This window comes from Ixodes scapularis, unplaced genomic scaffold (genome assembly GCF_016920785.2).
Source record: "Ixodes scapularis isolate PalLabHiFi unplaced genomic scaffold, ASM1692078v2 PGA_scaffold3__209_contigs__length_174095766, whole genome shotgun sequence".
NCBI lineage: Eukaryota > Metazoa > Arthropoda > Arachnida > Ixodida > Ixodidae > Ixodes > Ixodes scapularis.
In genome coordinates, this window is record NW_024609868.1 from 72,274,480 (window position 1) to 72,294,617 (window position 20,138).

Here is a 20,138-nt window from a genome sequence, read left to right on the forward strand (position 1 = left end):
TATGCTGAAAGTTCATTTTCATAGCAATTCACAGGTTTCCCCAGCTAACATCTATTTTCAGCAGCCCCCACAAAATGGAAATATTCCTGTGATCATAGACATGAGCTTTGCCACGTATGTATACATACAAAAAACCTATCAATCTGTACATTTGAAAAAAAAAAGTGAATTATCTCCTTCCAGGGCGCTCTTCATTCACAGAATAGTTCGTTTTCATAGAACGCGTGGAGAATCACCACGTCATTGTGTTATCCATGACATCCTTCCACGTCGGACTATGGAGGCTGTAGAACTGGGAGTACCACTTGCGGAAAGCCGTAATGGGATGCTCCTCCTTCACCAGCAAAGGGTTCCTGAGGCGAATTTTTTTGTTCCAAACAATGATGTCTCTTTCCATCTGGAACGGGAAGACCCTTTATCAGAACAAATATTTAAATGCTTGAAAGATGACACATGAATATTGTCAGAAATCCTAAAGTGCAACGAGGGCCTCATTTTTTCAACGTGATTACGCAAGAAAATGACAAACCTTTCGAGCTACGGCAAAGCTCACGATGGTCGAATAATTGTCACCTATGTCATCCATAGAAAGAGCCTACAGCCAACCTTACTTGGCTTTTCAAGATGTAACCCCCCTTCCCTTCCCCCTCCACAACGTTCGTCAACAGTTCACTTAAACGCCATCTCTTTTGGTCGTTGCTGCAGCTCTGAGATATTTCTGGAAGGACTCGCCGCTGCGTGCAGAAAAGATGGCACTTCAGTCGACTGAGGACAAACAGCGGCAGTAGAGGGAACAGAGTTTGTACCTCGTAGGTTTGCCAGCTGACTTACTTTGATAACCGTACTATAGCTAACCACGTAGGTAAACTAAAGGTCTGATCAGCAAGAGGAATCCACCTTAGAACCTTTTGAAGTCTCAGATGCATTGTCCTAACCGTGTAGATAAATACATTAAATATACTTCGCACTTGTTATTCGCTGCACGTGTTCTGCGTACTTTTACTTGGTCATTAATGTATCCTTATTTATACGTAGATGTCATGGTTCTTTTGTATGAAGTTGAGTCTAGGCGCTCAACGTATCTACAGGCTCGTGATTTAATGGCACAACAGCTAAGAGATGTTCCTATGTTTGCATCTACTAAGAGCCAGCATTTCCATTTTAGTCTTATATTTAAGCATCACCTAAAACCTGTTCCAAACACCGAATAAAATTAGCTTGTGTTGATCCTAGCTGCATTTAATAACAAAGATAGTGCCGAAAGAAGGGTATGTGCCTTGTATTCGACACGCCGTATGTCCACATGTTAAAGCTTAAAAAGGTATTGGCCAACAGATTACGATTGGTAAGTGGGCCGATCAGTCCGGTTGTCGTACCAGCTGTTGCATAACGACCTATTCCTTTGACAGGAAAGAATTCCTACGAGTATCTGGCTTTAAATTTAGCTATACGAGCGGCAAGTGGTAGGTGGAATATTGATTAGACCACACTTATAAACCACGAGTATAAGTATGATCTTTCACCAATTAGCCTGCACGATTACATTTATGTCGTTTAGATTTCTTAGTCTAAAAAAAAGGCTGATGTCTACACACGTCTAGTTTTGCGATATTCTTTATTTTAATTAATAATGCCACTAGAGCTTTATATTGCTACGCAAACCCAAAGGCATTGCACCATCCATGGATCTATAAATGAACAATTTTAACGCTAAACAAGTGAGGTTTTAATGCGCTAAATTAATGATTTCCTCACCTCTTCTTTAAAACTATTTTCATATTTAAAAGAAGGGGGCTTGAATAAATGCGCTGACTTTTGACGAGATGGAGGGAATAGTGTGGTATGTAGGGTTGATTTCAAAGCTCCTACTTTCAAATAAATGCAACAGCTTATCGTCCTATATCAGGGGTAGCCAGGCTGACCCGGCTTCAGAGCCGAAAACAAAACCTTGAGACTTCAAAGAGCCGCGCGAGGGGGGGGTGGGGGGGGGGGGGAACTGTTTAGTGCAGTAAACTAAACTCGAACTACTCTCACCCTATCCTAGTCAAAAGCAGTCCAGCTGTACTTAAAGTAAGATTACCATATCACAACCTGTATTTTGATTTAAAACGCGTTCCATTTCTCCTTGTGTCGAAATGCTCGCGTGACCGTGAGGGAGGCGGGAAAGAAGGGGGGGGGGGGGGATTCTTAGGGGAGGGAGCCGCGAGCCGCACTTTAACACGCGAAGAGCCGCAGCTTGGCCACCACTGTCCTATATTGTCACGCTTTAAATCCAGTGTCATTTATTCAAAGTATACTTTTGTAATGTAGAGCCTAACAGAACATTAAACGCAATATTAAACCAAATAATAGACATGAAAAGAATTTTTTGTGCACCATGTTTTCCCGTTTCTATACTTTTGAGTGCGACGCACAACTATCGTTTCTAGACTTCCAAACCAACGCCTTAAATGTACAAACCCACCATTCTTCGGTTTCCAAGTTCAAAGAACTTTCGCATAATCCATGGCATCCTAGGCTCAGTGTACGTTAGATGGATCAGTCGTTGTTCTTGTGGTCCCATGGGTGTCACAGCCATGACAGTTATGAAGCCACCGAACACTGTTCGAGCGCGGAACAAAATCAGGGCTGGTCCCAGTGCCCTGAAGTATCCTTCTGTGACGAACTGTTTTATCTCTAGTCCCATGACAGAAGGGTAGATAGTAAGGTCAGTTCTAGCAGTAGTTCCTTGTGAAGACCACGCAGCGTCGAAGCGGTAGGACATGAGACGTCCTTTCCACGACTGGCCGGCATCACGGGCGAACTCTTCGGTGGAAACGAAAGTCGAAGGCTTGTGGATTGCGCTCAGGTGACCAATGTCCGCTCCATTTTCCGAAATTTCTTGAACGTGGCAGAGGGCCCGTCTTTCAAAGCGCGATGTCTGTATCCATGCACCGTTGCTAATCTCTGGCTGATCTTCCACCTCCCAGGACGGTGGTTCACACTCGGCGTGATGCCAGACAAATATGAAACCCAGCAACTCCCGACAGAGCCACGTCTTGACCTTCGCAAACTCCGGCACTGCGTTGCAAGAAAAGATTTTTTTTAAGATCTTAGCCCATATTGCAATGGCCAGTTTATTGAGGTCCTATAGGACAGTCTCGCGCTGCTTGAGTTGGTGTGGAGTAGAAGATCGCGTGCACGCGTTGAACACTACACTATAATAAGTACAGAGTTTTGGTAGACTGATATTTGTACACTGATAAAAAAAAATGATACGTCCTACGGCAGCCTTTTTGCGAGCTTGAAATTATCGAGTGCTTTAAGGTAAACGATACTTCCTGGGAGCATAGCCCTGGTAACACGTCTATATGAAATATCGTTTAGTAAATGTCGTTTTATAGCTCATCTGCAATTGACTGAAGCTCGCTTTCGTACAGTAGATATATAGTGCGTTTGCAATGCCGAGACTCGATCTCAAATAGACCATGGAAATCGGCGCCTGCATGTTGCAGCCTAAACTTTTTGTCAGAGGTGTATAGTATCACAGGTGGGTTTTGACTAACGCGGAGGTCACGTGACCGGAGGGGTAGGCGAGGAGGACTGAGGCATCTGAGGAGGCGCTAGACCACCTGTGCGCTCTGTGGGACGGGAGCTCGAGAGAATGACAAGCACTTGAATAGCTCCAGATTTATCTGCACAATAAACGGTAGTAGGGTGATTTCAGATAAGATCGACCAAAGGGTGGCTGGTCGACATTTTAAATCAACTGATGTTTTCATATGACATTGTCTAGTGTCTGGTATAAACGAATCCACACTTAGTTTTGACCAGAAAAAAAATTTGGAGACAAGAAAAATCGTAAGGCAGGGAGAGGTGGACAGTTGCAATAACGCGCACTGATGGAGCGGGCAAGTTTGAAAGTGAATAATTAAAACAATAAAATTAGGAGAATTTTAAAACTTTTTACAAACAAACTATGGGTACAACTTGCTTGCAATATAAAGTAATAATATTTATTAAAAACTTATTTAGTTTTCTAAAAATTGCCAAACATGCCTGCTCGAACGACAAATGGCAAACTTTGGAAATCTGTATCTCATGAAATAATTTAATCATTATTACATAACTTGCAGACATTATTTTACTAATATATGGCTATTATTGAAAAAATAAATAAGGTATCTGAGTGACACAATAGTTACAATATATTTAGGCAAACATGGGAAAAAAATCAAACAAAGAAAGATTCCGATGCGAATTAAAAAAAAACACCACCCTCGATTTTTTTTAAATTTGGGTACCCTGTTATACTCTATTTCGGCATACATTTCTATTAAAAACATGTTGCATCATTGCACTGTGAAAGAAAAAACAACTCCCCAAAGTAGGGTCCTTTTTCAAAGCCTACACTTAGCAGTGTCCTATACAAGAAGTGACTCTGAGTTCCAGTTTCATGAAACTTGCACAAATCTTTTATATACATTTATTCAGATGAGGTCATTGATAAAAAGAGCGATCGGTCACACAGTAAAAGGGAGGAGAAACTATATACAGCATTTTACATAAGCGTACAAAGTGGTATCATATTAGAGACTAATGATTTGAGAAAAGATGATGCAGTGTGAAGTTGTACCTTCCGGTATATTTTTACATCTAGAATAAAATAAATAACTTTACTTCCACACACAAAAACAAAGATATAATAGTAAGATATTTAGGTTGGCTGTGTATTTACGATTACAAACAATTTCAGGTGACGGATGCCATAGTGCCTAACTGGAGCAGCTTCGATGCTCTCGGTGTATGAATGAATCGTGGCAAGCCGATATATTTTATCCTGCTCGAGGATAACATTTTGGGATTTTTGTTTATAGTGATCAGATAAAAATTATTAGTAACCACCAACAAAAACAGTAGGTTAAATACCCCGTGAAGAAAAATGTGATAAATAAGATGTCCCTGCATTCAAAATGAGCAGTCCTTGGGAAATCAAATTCGGCACTTTACGCTAAGGTTTTCCTCGCTGTACCCATTTAATAAAGTTGCTTCCAAGCAGATCCGACTGTCCGTGCTACATATACGTCACAGGTCCCTTCTGTTGATGACTTGCTGAGCCGCCACGCGTGCCAAGACTGAATGCCAGGGAAGGCGCGCACCGTCAGCCACTCTTCTTTTTTTTTGTTCACGATACCGAACAACCTCATTTTCGTCCAGATATACAAGATGCACGCCTTTCAGTTTCTTTGATAGAACGCTCACCATTGTCCTGGCCGTCTGAATTGCGCTTACTGAACGTTCTCTCAGGTTGTTCAGCGTGGCCTGGTGCTTCACGAGTCCGCCAACTCCGTCCCATGCATTTTTCCCATGTCCAGATGCAGAAAATAACCACTGGGCTTGTGGGCAATCGTCCTTTGTAAATTGGTGAAGCTGGCAGCGATTCTTGAAATCACTGGTGGCGCCGTCACTTACGTACGTCACGTACGAGTATACCGCAACGTTGTCTTCAACCCACTCCTTCACTTTTTCTAGAGCCAAGCAAGCGTGAGCGGCGTCGTGACACAGGTCCTCACTGATGATGGCAAAGCTGTTTGTAGATTTTCTTGTCGTCACTACACATGTAAATATCGAAACTTGTTTTTTTTTTCAGTGATATGCTTGCACTTCGTCAGAAAGCACGATGGTCCAGTTTTCAGCAAAGTCAAAATGAAAGACAATGCTCCCGCGTTGCATGCACTGTTTTTCATCGTAGATCGCTTTACCTTGCGTTTGCCGGATATGGTTGTGAAGTAACCAACTTCCAACCGTCACTTGGATGACTTTTAGGAAAGTCTCAGGTTCCAAAGTTTTTTTCACAAGGTCGCCGGACTCCCATGTTGCAAGCACAATCTCTTCATCCTCCGGGATATCAAGTTCCTGGAGTGTAAGAAACTGGCCTTTTGGGCAGTGATCACAGTCTCTTTGAAGGCACAGTTCTGTTGCTGGGTCGCACAGAAATGCCGAGTTCATTTCACCAGTGTTGAATGTTGAGCCTGTAACGTTCTCTAGAGCGGCAATACAAAGATAATAATTGGCGCAGCGCACACAAACGCACACTTCCTGGTGTGGAATACATTGGACCCATCTAGGGCGCAACGAATAAAATTTTGTTAGCCCAACGCCGAAATCGGGATGCTTGTCTTTGTATATACGGAAGGCCTCTCGTATTGAGCGTGTCATGAAGCGCTTTGGCACGAACGTTTTCTCTCCGTTGAGCATGACAGAGATGACGACCTTTTGGTTGGGACTTTGGCGCGAACATTGTAGCTCGTCTTTCGTGAAGTACTCTAGGGCAGCAGACAGGTTCTCAGGGCTCACCTTGCACCTCGTGTAAGGATCCGGCTCATACCACACGCCATGCTTTTCCTTGAGTTTTCGGGATTTACTGATGAGGTACATTGAGGCCTGTGGAATCATCTTTTGAACCTCATTCTTCGTCAGTGTTGACGGCAGGAGTGTAAGCAGTTGACAACGTTCCCGGAGAGAGGTGGCGGTTTCAAAGGCCTGCCGAAAGTTGTCCACCCACTCAGTGCATGTGGAGCATGTTGGTTCGGACGACCCCGATGGTGCGTCCCTGTCGTACGCAATACGTAGCCTTGAGCGTATATTCTTGACAGCAACCTGCACCAGTTCTGTCTGCTTTCTCTTGACATAGGCAGGCCTGTCCCGACTTCTTACGACGCTTGGTTGTCTCATCGGCGACACATCTGTAGGTAGTATGCTGCGATTTAGATCTTCAATTGCTTCTTCAGCTGGCACAAATATGTCAAGGCACTGCTCTGAGCTTCGCATCGAGATCTCCTTAGTGATGTGCATGAAGCAATGGTAGCACAGGTAGTCCGTCGCACTCACTTTGGTGGAACAGTCAGGCGGAAGAATTTGCTTCAACGAGTTTAGGTCCAACTCGCCAACACTTCGAAAATTCCGCTGCTTTGGTATAGTCTTTTTGTGTTTGCAAAAGTAATCTGCACAAAACACTCGTTTGGAGCTCCAGGACGTCTTCATAATGTATACATAAATAATAGATATTAAACCCCGACTGATGGCATATAATTGCCAAGTGAAAGAACTACTGGGTGCACAAGTGACAAGTCCGAGGCTGAGGAGCTCACTCACTGCAAACGTACATTTGAAAAGAGAGGTCACAACTGAGACTGTCGGCAAAGCTTGATCCACGTCAAAGGAAGAAAGAGGGAAAGTCTCCAGACAAAAAATTGTGGTCAGCGGCCTTCCAAAAAGACTTTCCGGAATCGCACTGTCGTCCCTCCACGCGCTGATATGAAAGCACCCGAGCTTCTACCACGTGGTTCATGACACAGCCTGAGCCATGTCGGCGACCGGTTCGCGAGGGGTTGGCGGTGGGGTTACGTTGATGGTCACTCGGATTAGCCCTTGCTGTACTGAGCTACCGCCTGCAGTGCCTTATCGCCGGCTGGTGTCAACAACGAGAACACACACACCCTGTCTACACCAAAACTACAAGCGTTCACCGCACACGCGTCGCCGCCGCTTTTAAGCTTTTGTGAAATTGCTTTCTTTTGCCGCGGAGAACCGCCTTATCTTAACTACGCGCCTGAAATGCTTCCAGGCGGGCGTACACAATATCAAGCGTTTCGAGAAATGCCCGTGTAGTAGAACTATGGGAAAATTCGGAGCCCGCGATGTCGATATCGTCGCCGTTGTGTTAGTACGCCGTCGCGTACTGCAGTCCCCCGTTGGGGGAGGGGGGGGGGGCGGTCTTACTACGATAACATGGCGACAGCGTTTACACTCTATGTATTTACGCGAGGCTCGAGTATTTGGGGATAATGCTGCCGGTTGGTGTGCCCCTTTGTGCCTGATATCATCGCCCGTGACGCCAGCGAGTGAGATGGCGCCAGGCATGACTGCTCAGTAAACAGGCGTCGGCGGCCATGTTTTGCTGGTTGAAGCGAACCCCCTTGTCCTTGACAGCGAGCGGGGAAATGCGAAAAAAGATTGTATCGGCCGTTTTGCCAGAACTAGCGACGAGTGTCGTCTGCGGTTTCCGGCAACTATTTTGCCATAATCGTGAGCTTAGCGAGGAAATGATTTTTGCTAGCCACAGAACACTACCACGCAGAAAGGGAATGCTTGAACATGTTTTTGTTCTGAATATATATCAGGGATATATATGAGAGAGAGAGAGAGATGAAGGTAGAGCGGAAGAGGGAATAGCATATAGTGTCGCAGGAGAATAAAGTAAACAAAGTTCGTAGTGGCCGATGGCTGCATGATCTTTTCTCGGATCACTAGTCCGTAATATGATACCTGTTTGTACACAGTAGTTTCTCCTTAATTTAAGTGTGTGAACGATTTCTTTAGTTATCATTGGCCTCATCTGAATAAAAATATATAAAAGATGTGTGTCGGTTTCATGAAACTGGAACTCAGTGTCAGTTCTTGTATAAAACACTGCTAAGTGTAGGCTTTGAAAAAGGACCCTACTTTGGGGAGTTGTATCTTCTTTCTCAATAAAATGATGCAACATGTTTTTAATGGAAATGAATGCCGAAATAGAGCATAACAGGTTACCTAAATTTAAAAAAAATCGAGGGTGGTGTTTTTTTTTTATTCGCATCGGAATCTTTCTTTGTTTGATTTTTTTTCCATGTTTGACTAAATATATCCTAACTATTGTATCACACAGATACCTTAGTTATTTTTTAAATATGAGCTATATATTAGTAGAATAATATCTGCAAATTATATCATAATGATTAAATTATTTCATGAAATACAGACCTCCAAATTTTGCCATTTGTCGTTCGAGCAGGCATGTTTGTCAATTTTTAGAATAATAAATAAATTTTAAATAAATATGATTACTTTATATTACAAGCAAGCTATACCCATAGTTTGCGGCTAAAACGTATTAGAGTTCTCCTAATGTTATCGCTTTAGTTATTCACTCTCAAACGGGCCCCCTCCATCAGTGCGCGTTAATGCAACTGTCCACCACCTCATGCATTACGATTTTTCCTGTCCCCAAGTATTTTATCTAGTCAAAACTAAGTTTGGATTCGTTCATACCAGACACTAGACAATAACATATAAAAACATCAGTTGATTTGAAAATGTCGACTAGCCATCCTTTGGTCGATCTTATCTGAAATCACCCAGTACCGCTTCATTCTAGGAAACTCTGTCAAGTGTACGCAAAGTACGTGTTAAACTCTCTGATGAAGAGCGCCGCGCACGTTGGTGTCTGGCGTCGGGGGACTGGGAGTATCGCCAAACGCCAAACGTCAAAATTTTGCCCAACCTGGTTGGGCAAAATTCGCCATATATTTTATGTTCCCGCTTCTGTCTTGTGCATCCCTTCCTTGAAGTTTTGATTGGCTAGTCCCGGAATCTCACTGGTTGCTAAGCGAGTATAAGATGTTCAGGCTTCGCCGCGTCCCGTGTTTTCTAATTTGTCAGTGACTCATGCCCTGCATATGACGTCAAGCCACCGTACCAGCCGCTACTGGTTCGTACCATGCTCCCGTACCCGTCCCTTCTGCAGCATACATTTCGCCCCATATAATTTCTTCTTCTCGGTGCGAATTGACTGCTGCATAAGGTACGAATACATTTGGCACCATATAATTGGTTCTTCCGGTGCAAATTGACTGCTGCATAAGGTACGGGCACTGGAGCACGGTATATATGGTGTAACGACGGCTCATGTGACGCCAATGCAGGCCATGCATAAGAATTGATTTTCAATTAATTACAGTACTTTACTATATATTGATCTTTTCATTGTAATCGGAGAGGAAACGATATGCTAGATGTCCCTAATTTCACGTCCTCTCTATCCATACATCGCGCCTTAAGCCCACATTCGATGTCGAAGATGCTTTATGCCATAACATATTGAAGTAATGACCTCATAAATATGAATAATGTCATGTCATCAAAATAAGGCATAAAACTAAAAAAGTCTCACCCAAGACGGCACGTGCCTTGAAGGCAATACACCACGAAAATAGAACGCAAGAGCCATAAACACAAGTTTCGTGACTCAGATTATAACGAGTGAAGTTTTCCAATTGCGGGGATGCTTAAACGTAGGTTTTATCAAATAAATTAGAAAAAGCGACCAGTGTTTGACGGGATCATTTTAATAATAGTGTTTATATTATACCAACAATAAGATATTTATCAACATTCAACCGTCTTTCGTTTAAACTATTGGGCGGTTGCGGGCTGCCGAAGCACGAACGTCGGCTGTCGGACACAAGATTTCAAGTATGTATTGAAATTCAATAAGGTTGACGTACTTTTTTGCTAAACGTAATGAAAACAGCGTGACTAAACAAAACAAAGTAAAAAAAAAAAAAAAAAAAAAAACGGGACATATGCTCAAACAGTGTGCTTCTGGTTCATTCCGAGTGCCATATCCTACCGTTTAGCGCAACTTTGCAAATGCTTAGCGACTGCCCTGTGCTGTTCTCTTGACCTTGCCTCGTCTATTTGTGCTGTCCTCGATGTATTTATTTATATATTTATACTACCTCTCCTAGTGTGGAATTCTAAGAGGGGGGAAGGATGATTGAGTAATACAGGAAAATAACAACATAAAACGGGAAACTGTCAACAGCTTCAGCAGGATATGTGTGAAACAGCTTGCGCTAAGCCATTCAATCACCAACTAGCCCATCAAGCCTCTTTTCTTTTCTTATAGAGCAATAAATTAAGCTATATTTAGAGTGTCTAAACTTCATTCCACGCTTTTATTGTGGGTGCCGCCATTTCGGTGCTTAGGGCAGAACGCGCGCGATTGGCGATCCTTACGATCCCTAAGTGCCCTTTCCTGTGGTTGTGATAGGGTGTCTAAACGCTCAGGCGATATTGTCTTGGCCTCCGGCAAACTGTTTTAAAATTTCTGAAGGACGACGGAAAACCCTTTTCTGCATTTTCTGATAAAACTTCAGATCACTAGCAACAATTATTTAAGGCGCCAAGATGGTTCAGGGAGCCCTTACCTTTAAGCGTACCATATTTATGGGGCTCTATTCTGTACCTTTGCTAGCATACGGCACGTGGGTGCAGACTCCGTCTTCTGCTCTGAACCTCCAGCCGTGAAAAGGGCACTCGATGCAGCCCCCCGTCACGCGGCCCATGGTTCCCAAATGAGCACCCAGGTGGGGGCAGTAAGCGTCCATGACGTGAGGCACGTTATCTTGGGTTCGGAATGCAACAAGTTCCATGCCTGAGAAAGAAGCATATATGTACTTAAAATAAATGCGTTATCACTGACAATTTTATTGGCCACCCATGCCGTTCCTTACGCACCAATCGCATTGATGAATTTGACTTTGTTCTTCTCCAACTTTGAAGATTCGAGTATCGGGATCCAACCGTTCGGGAACACCGGTGGTAATCCTCCTGGGAAGCGCCGAATTCGGTTCGAGTGGCCCTGGGGGGTGAACAAAAATACTGAAGGAGCACGTTGATGTGGTGTTACATTCATCTACGTTTATGTGTCTCTCCTAGTTTCGTACACTATGTACACTCACTGATGAAGCATTTGTGCAGACGTCGTCGTAAATTTATTTTTATATGTTACCCCATCCTTTATGTAATACCCCTAACCGGGTCTTTAAGGTAATAAAAAGAAAATGAAATTAAAATATACTAGACACCAAAATGTAGCGAAGACTTGAAGCGCAGAAGACACTTTCCCCTTGCACATGTCTGCCCCAGTGGTGGCCCGCTCTAATTCCGCTCGTTGTCGCGCGTGAGAGCCGTGCTTTTGGCCGCCCGAGGCCAATGTTGCCTGACGGTGCCGAAGGTTTGGTTTCTGTTTCTGATCACGTGCAATGTAAAATTTCACAGAATATATCCCATTTTCGCGATGCAAATGACGTAGTGTATTTTATTAGTGCTTTTCTTTATTTTGTGCACGTGCATGAGCGATAAGGAACGCTTCGTCGTACTTCTAGAACTTAAAGATTACCCCTACTCTGAATGACTCTCAGTGTAAAAGATAAGGATGTCAACATTCCATTATCGAGTCAGTCTCGTCCAAGCTCACTCCCGAACATTCTAGGTCGAATATTCGATATGACGAGTGTATTAAATCAGGAGCCGAGAGTGTTCTCGCCGACTCTCTCTTTCGCAATATCACTCCAGCCAGCTTTTACGCCGACGCCGCGACGTTGCCTGCTGCTGTTTCGACGCTCACACTTTCTTTGGTTTTTCGCACAACTTCGTCGATCAAAGCTTCATTTTCAGTTTACGCTCGCCGAGCCTCCTCCATCCCTGACAAAATGGAATCACGCATGATCACAAATTTTTCGGGATTGAGAGGAGTTGCCAGGGGACCCGATATCCAAAATAAGAACACCGCGGTGGACTTCTATTTTTAATCATCTGACGGATATCAGCACAAGACATTTCCACCTTCCGTTGCATGGGCGTTGCTCTCTTGGAATGTTAGCTTCTTATACGCCTCTTTCACAAAGTACTAGAAGTTTTCTAGAAAAATAGAAAAAAAAGACACTCAATGAAATGCGTAACAGGGGCTCATTTTGCTTGATTGGCAATATTAATATTAATGTAACAAAACATGATCGACCTGATGTCTGTGATTATTTAACATACTTGCAAACGAGGGTATTGGAAGCACTTTTAAAGCTCCTACAAGAGAAGAGATAATATCAGGTAAACTAGTCACGTCTTGCATCGATCATATCTGCGTTCGAGCTGAGAATACCGTTACAATGTCATCGGTTATCACGCAGAAACTCGCCAATCATTATTTTGTAGGATATCAATTTGTAAACCCTGGGGAAACCAAGGTAGCCGGAACAAAGCAAATAGAAATTATCCATAATGTAAAACTAGGTCGCCTCATTTCGACATTTGTCTGCATTTCGTTTCGTAAGTCTACATCCCAATCTGACCTCTACGCAGTGTTCACGCAGATCATTAGTTCGTTCACAGAGAAATGTAAACGAACTGTTAGAATAAAAAACAACGAAGACCGGATCACGCATGGCTATAAACACGGAGGTACTTACCGCCATAAAAGCAAAAGAACTCGCTTTTTCACCGAGTCGGCGAGCACCAGAGTATCATGAACTTCGTTATGGATTTAGAATCACGAGGAACGGAGATAATGCTATGCTTCGATTGGCGAAAAGAAAGCACTCCAAGGACAACTATTAAAAGGCCCGATTTAGCTCTTCACAGACATGGTCCCTCGTCAATACTGTTTGTGGTCATCAGCGAAAGAAATTTGTGGAGGACGTTGTAGGAAAAACATTTTGCTAACAAATTGACAGAAATTGTTGAACGATTCAATACCTACTTTGTTAGATCCCCTCGTTCTCCACAAAGAGCTGGTCTTTCGGAAGCAGTAATAGAGATGAACGCAACCTCCCTTTTTCTTTATCCTATGAGCTTGGACCGATTTACGTTCCATTCCTTTCAGCATTAGGCATACTAAGCCTCCAGGCGTGGATGGCAAAACTCTTGGATGTCTTCAGAGAAATTTCACACATCGGCAGGAGAGACTACTTTTCATGTTGAACGAATTTATCGAATCGGGCATGATCCCTAATGAGCCTAACACTACTATAGTGCGACCGATCTTCAAAGGCGGGGATCTGAAAAAGGTAGAAACCTACCCCCCGATTTCGATTTTGCCTGTACTAGAACATGTTTTTGAGAAACACATTTTCTATATAATGACTGGTTTTATAGATCAGTGTTTACCGCACCCCATATTAGGATGTCATATGCGATCAATATGAATTATGCAGTAACACATTGCTGTCAAAGGTAGAATGTGTTTGTGGCGATATATATCGGGCGAACGGTGCTTGATGGTTTTGATAGAAAACCGTTAATATCAAAACTCTACGACATCTTTCAGAAAAAACAAAAATTGTGAAGATCTAAGCGCTGGTGCTAATTAAATGTTCGAAGATATGAGAAAAGTGTCCTTGCTGACGTTATCCTGTTTTTCTTCATCCCTTTTCATGTTTATGTTGAAACATTCGGTGTAGACTCCCTGTGGGCATACTCTCCTTCACTCAGTCGCATGGATCGCAGCCGATGGTACGATCCCACGTGGCCAATCAAGCAACGACAAAGGTGCGTCGTCATGGCGCTCATGCGTTCACTTTGTAGCATTGCCATCACCGGCTTATCAAGAATAAAGAGCCACAATGAGTGCATCTCTCGTCGCTGCCTCAAGATTAGGAGCCCAAATATTAAGCACCGCACCGTGAAAAGCGCGAGTCACTGGGCGTTTTCTGTTTACGATTGGTTCTGCGATTACAGAGCACGTAGAGAAAAACGACGAGCATCATGACGTGAGTTTTTGACGCTGTTTGATTGGTCTTATACGCCTCGCAAGTGGGCTCATTTTCGTCTTCTGCGCATGAGAAAGGAAGTAGCGGTGACGTCAGAACGCCGAGCCCTGATTGGCTGATCGCGACCCCCTATCTCAGCGTCGTCTGCTCCTTTGCAACGTCGTCTGCTCGCAACCTCGTCTGCGTCTGTCTTACCTTTTCTGCGACTTTCGGAAGTGCAGGTCTTTACGAGCGAGCTCGACTTCGGTACGTTGTTTTTGTCTAAGAACTAGCAGACGCGCATCAAGGAGGGAAGTCAAATAACTCACTGGCGAGGTGTCCCGAAGCGTCGAGGTTTGTTTGCTAAGAACCGAGAGGGTGTGAGCGTGTTAGTGTCCGCAAGTTCCCTTCCAAATACTTTTTCCCTCCTTTCGTGTGCGGCGAGACCCCTGATTCTTTAACGGCGTCGGCGGGTTGGCGCAGTTAATATCGTCTGCGTTACGCCTGCTAGTCAAAGCGATGGCTGCTTTACCTTTCCCGCGTCTGCGGGAGATTCACCGCTTTTTCACCGGCGAGAGTCACCGTTGCCTCGGGAAACAAGGAGATAACAAGAGGAAGAAAGTGACCTCTTAATCTAAAACTGAGGTCAGCGATTAAAGTATAATACGGGAAGGGTTCACAAGGGTCGCGCGGGCATATTCCATTCAGCACAGCAGCCGTCCGTGGGCAGACGGTCGCCGAGTCGCGGAGTGCCTGCTAGGCCTAACTGCCGTGCTCGCTTGGTAGCGTTCGGTGGAATCGTGACTGTTGGAGCTTTTCCCGGGTGTTTGTGAATTCAGCGTTCTTGTTCGTCGTGGTCTGTTTCAAGTACTTTTTACTTTTTTTCTCGCTGCTTGAAGTCGGGAAGCGTGAGAAGCGCACGTAGAAAAATAAACTTCCGTTGGTCGTCGCGACCGCGACGCTGTCGGCCATGCTCATTTGATCGTAAGAAGTGCGTAAGACAGCTTCGGAGCTGTCGTAGGATTTCGTTGTAACCTGCGCAAAACTTACGAAAATTTCGTTTCGTGAATACGGATTTGTTCTTAAGTTATGTCTTACGCACATTTTCGGCGTAAGATCGTCGCCTGCACTTCCAAAAGTCGCAGGAAAGGTAAGAGAGACGCAGACGACGTTGCGAGCAGACGACGTGGTAAAGGAGCAGACGACGCTCAGATAGGGGGGCCGCGATCAGCCAATCAGGGCTCGGCGTTCTGACGTCACCGATACCCCCTGCGCAAGAAGCAGACGAACTTGCCCTCCGCATTGGTTCGTAACTTCGCGGCTGCGTCTGAACCAACGTTACTAGATTAGCTACGCTAGCTACGCTACCTGCCTGTAAGTCACGTTCGTAGTTGGGCCAGTCGTTATGTCTTATAAAATCAACAAAACACCACGAGAGACCAGTTGAACAAGAGGCCAGGTACTGCACCAACCCCCGAATTACCTTCTGTTTCACTCCAATATGCGCGTATATTAAAAAACAAATCCTGAGAGGAGAAAGGGTCGGCACTGCCGCTAATATTTCTCATGTCTCTTTCTTGTTTTTTCTTATTTTCTATAGCTTGAACTGGTTATGAACGGCAGTCAAGAGTTAACGGAGTGTCTATATTCTGCTCCTAATGGGCCTTGTCTTTTTCTACACAGAGTGTTATACTTTTCGCGCTTGAAAAAGTATTATACAGGGTGTCGCAAAAAATAAAATACAGTAGTTTTTTTTTTTTTTTTTTACCGCAAAAATAAACTAGGCATTGCCGAACGCTCGTTCTCTGCCCAGAGGTACCACCAGAGGCCACAACCAGTAGCCAAAGTTTCAGCCCGATCCGATACCTTAATCATAAGTTATAAGGGGTTTTCTGAAAATTTCATTGGGAAAATGGTGGCCGACGGAGTTTTCGAATACAAAGGGTTCTAATTAGACAATAGAAACTGGAAACTGGCAAAAATGGGCTCCATTTTCCCATTCAAATTTTCGGAAAATAACTTAACTTCTGACTAAGGTGTCGAATCGGGCTGAAACTTTGGCATCTGGTTGTAAACTCTAGCGCTATCTTTGGGCGGAGAATGAGCGTTCAGCAATGACTAGTGTAGTTTGCAATAAAAAAAAAAAACTTGCATTTTTTTATTTTCTGACACTGTACAACTTTGAGTGTTTTATGCAGAGGTTACAATTCCTACAAAAACAAGAAGTATGTTTTGATACAGACCATACCCAATAGTACTCTACAAAAAAAAAGTTAAAATAATTTGAAAGTTAAGGAGTTTTATAAGTGTACTTCGGGGTCACGCGTTACAGATTTCTAGATCTTATTTAGAGCATCAAGCGCAATATGTTTGTCTGAATGGGAATTCTTCCTCTATGAAACCTATTTTTTGCGGTGTTCCTCAGGGCAGTATATTAGGTCCCCTCCTTTTTAACATCTATGTTAATGACGTCATCAACATTAACCCAAATGTCAAATTTGTAAATTACGCCGAAGACACAACGCTACTTATTTCGGCCGAGGGTCGCGACGTGCTAGTGGATATTGCAAGTCTGACGCTGTCGAGATTTGAAATTTGGAGCAGGAAAAGTTCATCAAAAATTAACATAAACAAAACTAAAGCTGTACTTTTTCGCACGAGAAATAAATCGTTTGGAATAATGACATATATTGTTCTTAACGCAACCCCAATTGAGATTGTGAGCAATTTTAAGGTTTTGGGAGTGATCTTTTCTGAGAATATGTCCTTGGATAATCACATAAATTATATAATTCCCAAACTTTCACGAATAACTGGATTGATATATCGCCATCGATCAATTTTGCCAACCAATGTGAAATTACTAATCTACAATTCTCTGTTTTATTCGCATTTTAAATTATTGCCATCTTGTTTGGGGCTCAACTACATCATCGAACCTTGAGAAGATATTTTTATTAAAAAAAAAAAAAGAATACTGAGGTCCATAGGCGGCGTCTCGTTTGACTCCCATACAGCTGGTCTGTCTAGAGCTTTCAGCGTTATTAATATATACACTTTATACAATTATAGACATAGTAATATGTTTAAAACGGAAAACGATAAAAATACACGTTTCCTTACAAATTTGGCTAATCTTTATCTAAAAGAACCGGTTTACCCCACTCGTCATGCACACCTTTGGGAGATGGTGGCCCGGAGAACAAATTACGGCTCCCAGATGGTTCGATATACGTTGCCTAAATTGCTGAACCACTTAGAAGAAAGTGAACTGGAATTGAATAGAATATCACCAAAACAACTTAGAGAATATTTTATAGGCTTAGATAGGTAAATTAGCAATGATTTTATCTTTCATGTAATATTTTTTTTTAATATTTTTTAACATATATATTTTTTTATTCCTTGTTTCCTTAGTACGTATTTTACGCTTGTATAGTGTCCTCTTGTTTCACCTTGAACCATGTTTCGGTATGGAAAATCTTTTTTGTATGTGTTTTTTTTTTTTTTTTTTTTGCTATTTCTGCTATTTCGCCTATGTAGGAGGTCGAGGACCTTGTCAAGCTGTACTTCAAAGCTTTTTTTCTCGACCTCCGCCATCAGTGTTGATGGGAAATAAATTTACTTACTTACTTACTTACTTCACAATTTTAACTTATTCACGACGATCTCCTTTACACACGCATTATAGATCTCCTTTACACACGAAACATTGTCTGTGCTGTGCGACAGATCTATTTAACCGAGACAGGTGGAAAAAGAAAAGTAATTTATGTGCCATCTAAGAGAAATATGCTGGACAACTATGTCCAAACATCAAGTCGACCTGCGCCTTGATCATTGTGCGACAGAACTATTTAACCGAGACAGGTGGAAAAAGAAAAGTAATTTATGTGCCATCTGACAGAAATATGCTGGACAACTATGTCCAAACATCAAGTCGACCTGCGCCTTGATCATGCGGCTTTCTTTTCAATAGGAATAGACTTTTTTTTTTATCAAATGTATTAATAACCTTACCTCTTTGTGTCCGACCACATGACGACGATTGATATAGTATATCCAAGATATTCCGCAAAGAAGGCCGAAAGCGGACACGTAAAATAATCCTTCAGGAGTCCATGGCGCACGAGTTCCCTCCATAGCAGTCGCGAAAAATACAGGATAGTGCATCTGAGCAGCTTATACTAGAGAGGCAGGAGTACGACTTCTGGATACGAACGGCTTGGTGTGCTCATGGACAGAATAGCAAATGGTCAATCGAAAGGAGCGTGGAACGTCGAGGGTCGGGCTAGTTGGTATTCGTTGATTATGACCTAGAAACAGCGCCAAGAATACGGACGGAGCAGAAGATACACGCGAACAGGGCAAACGCTCCTCGGGGGATTTCCAAAGGAGTGAAGAGGACGCGCGCACAGCTTTAATCAGCATTCGTCTGTTTGCGTGTTTCTTCCTCTCCGTCCAGGCTTTATTAATTAATTTTTGTTGATTTTTTTTTCTGTATAATTTAAAAAAAGTAGGTATGCATGCATATATTGCACCGCCTGAGAAGAAATACATAAACCATGGCCTTTCATCTAAACGATCTTCCTTAAGGCAATAGATCGCTAGATAAAAACCAGCTCCACTGACTTGAAAACTCCGTTAACTTCGGACTCCGTACTTCTTAAAACAAAGAATAACTAAGACTGGGACAGCGCAGCGTATTGAAAGACACTGCACTACTCATGTAATTTCGTGTATGTGCGAATGTTGCGAGACCATATCACTACAGTTTTTGCTGCATATAATTCTGCAAGCGGAACGGGGAAAGTGTATTTGTGGGTATGAGCCTGGCAAGTGGGCGCATTTCGGTCCTCTGCGCATGGGAAAGGAGGTGTGAAGGTGTGAGAGGAGGTTATACTAAGCTCCGCCTCCTCGGGGGCGGGGGGGGGGGGGGGGGAGGAGAGGGGTCGCGGATGTAAACATCTCGGTGTCGGCAATGGAGGACGTGCTGTAGCAGCTGTGGCTGTAGCCGTGAGTCCTTCCCGTGGTTGCTGGTTAAAAGAAAAAAAAGAAAACATTCCGTTTCTGTCCTGTGTGGAGGCCGTCCGTATATACCGATGGAAGGCGCTGAAGCTTGATTTGCTTTCTTTTTGTGCGCCCATAGAGAAATCAACGGCCAGCGGTACCGCTTGCATCCGTGCTACTTACCTCTAGTCTAATCGGATAGTATCTTGCACTGGACACGCTACCAGCAAGCCAGCGTCTGTCGTGCTTTCCTTCTTGACCAAAGTAGCCGCACGCCGCCATGTTGCTAAGGGCAAGGCGGCTTCACTCACGAGCACGTCATCATCACCCTTCAACCCCGCAACTGCCCCAATCCCAACACAATCGTCAACGCGTAATGGCGGCCGGGCCGCAAGGTCGCAAATCCCACTCCCTGGCTCACCAAACTCGTGGCAAGAAACACAGATCACGACATCTCTTAGTCGGAGACTTCAACAGCCCCAATGTGTCCTGGGGTTACCCAAACACTCAACACAATGGGCGCCTCCTCGAACAAGCAACCGCCCAAACGTCGATGACACTGGCCAACGACACTACACAACCCACCCGCATCGGTAACAGCGTAGAACGGGATACCAATCCGGACCTGGCCTTCCATCACGGCCCATCCGTTACTGAATGGTCCGCATCTGACGAACAGCTTGGCAGCGATCATCGCCTCATCCACCTCACACTGATCACCAACGTCAAACAGAAAGGACGTCGCAATACTGCTCGCATCACAAACTGGGATCACTTCCGCTACCATACCTCCAACAACCC

At 43.7% G+C, this 20,138-nt stretch overlaps 1 protein-coding gene across 1 annotated transcript; it reads right to left on the reverse strand.

Moving 5' to 3' along the window:
- Positions 1-232: 232 nt before the first annotated feature.
- LOC8023862 (cholesterol 7-desaturase nvd) lies at positions 233-19,619 on the reverse strand. Its single transcript, XM_042292770.1, has 5 exons — positions 19,521-19,619; positions 11,320-11,443; positions 11,048-11,236; positions 2,465-3,060; positions 233-397 (listed from the first exon to the last, which is right to left on the reverse strand). The coding sequence occupies exons 1-5, from the start codon at positions 19,617-19,619 to the stop codon at positions 233-235; spliced, it is 1,173 nt and encodes a 390-aa protein (XP_042148704.1).
- Positions 19,620-20,138: the final 519 nt, after the last annotated feature.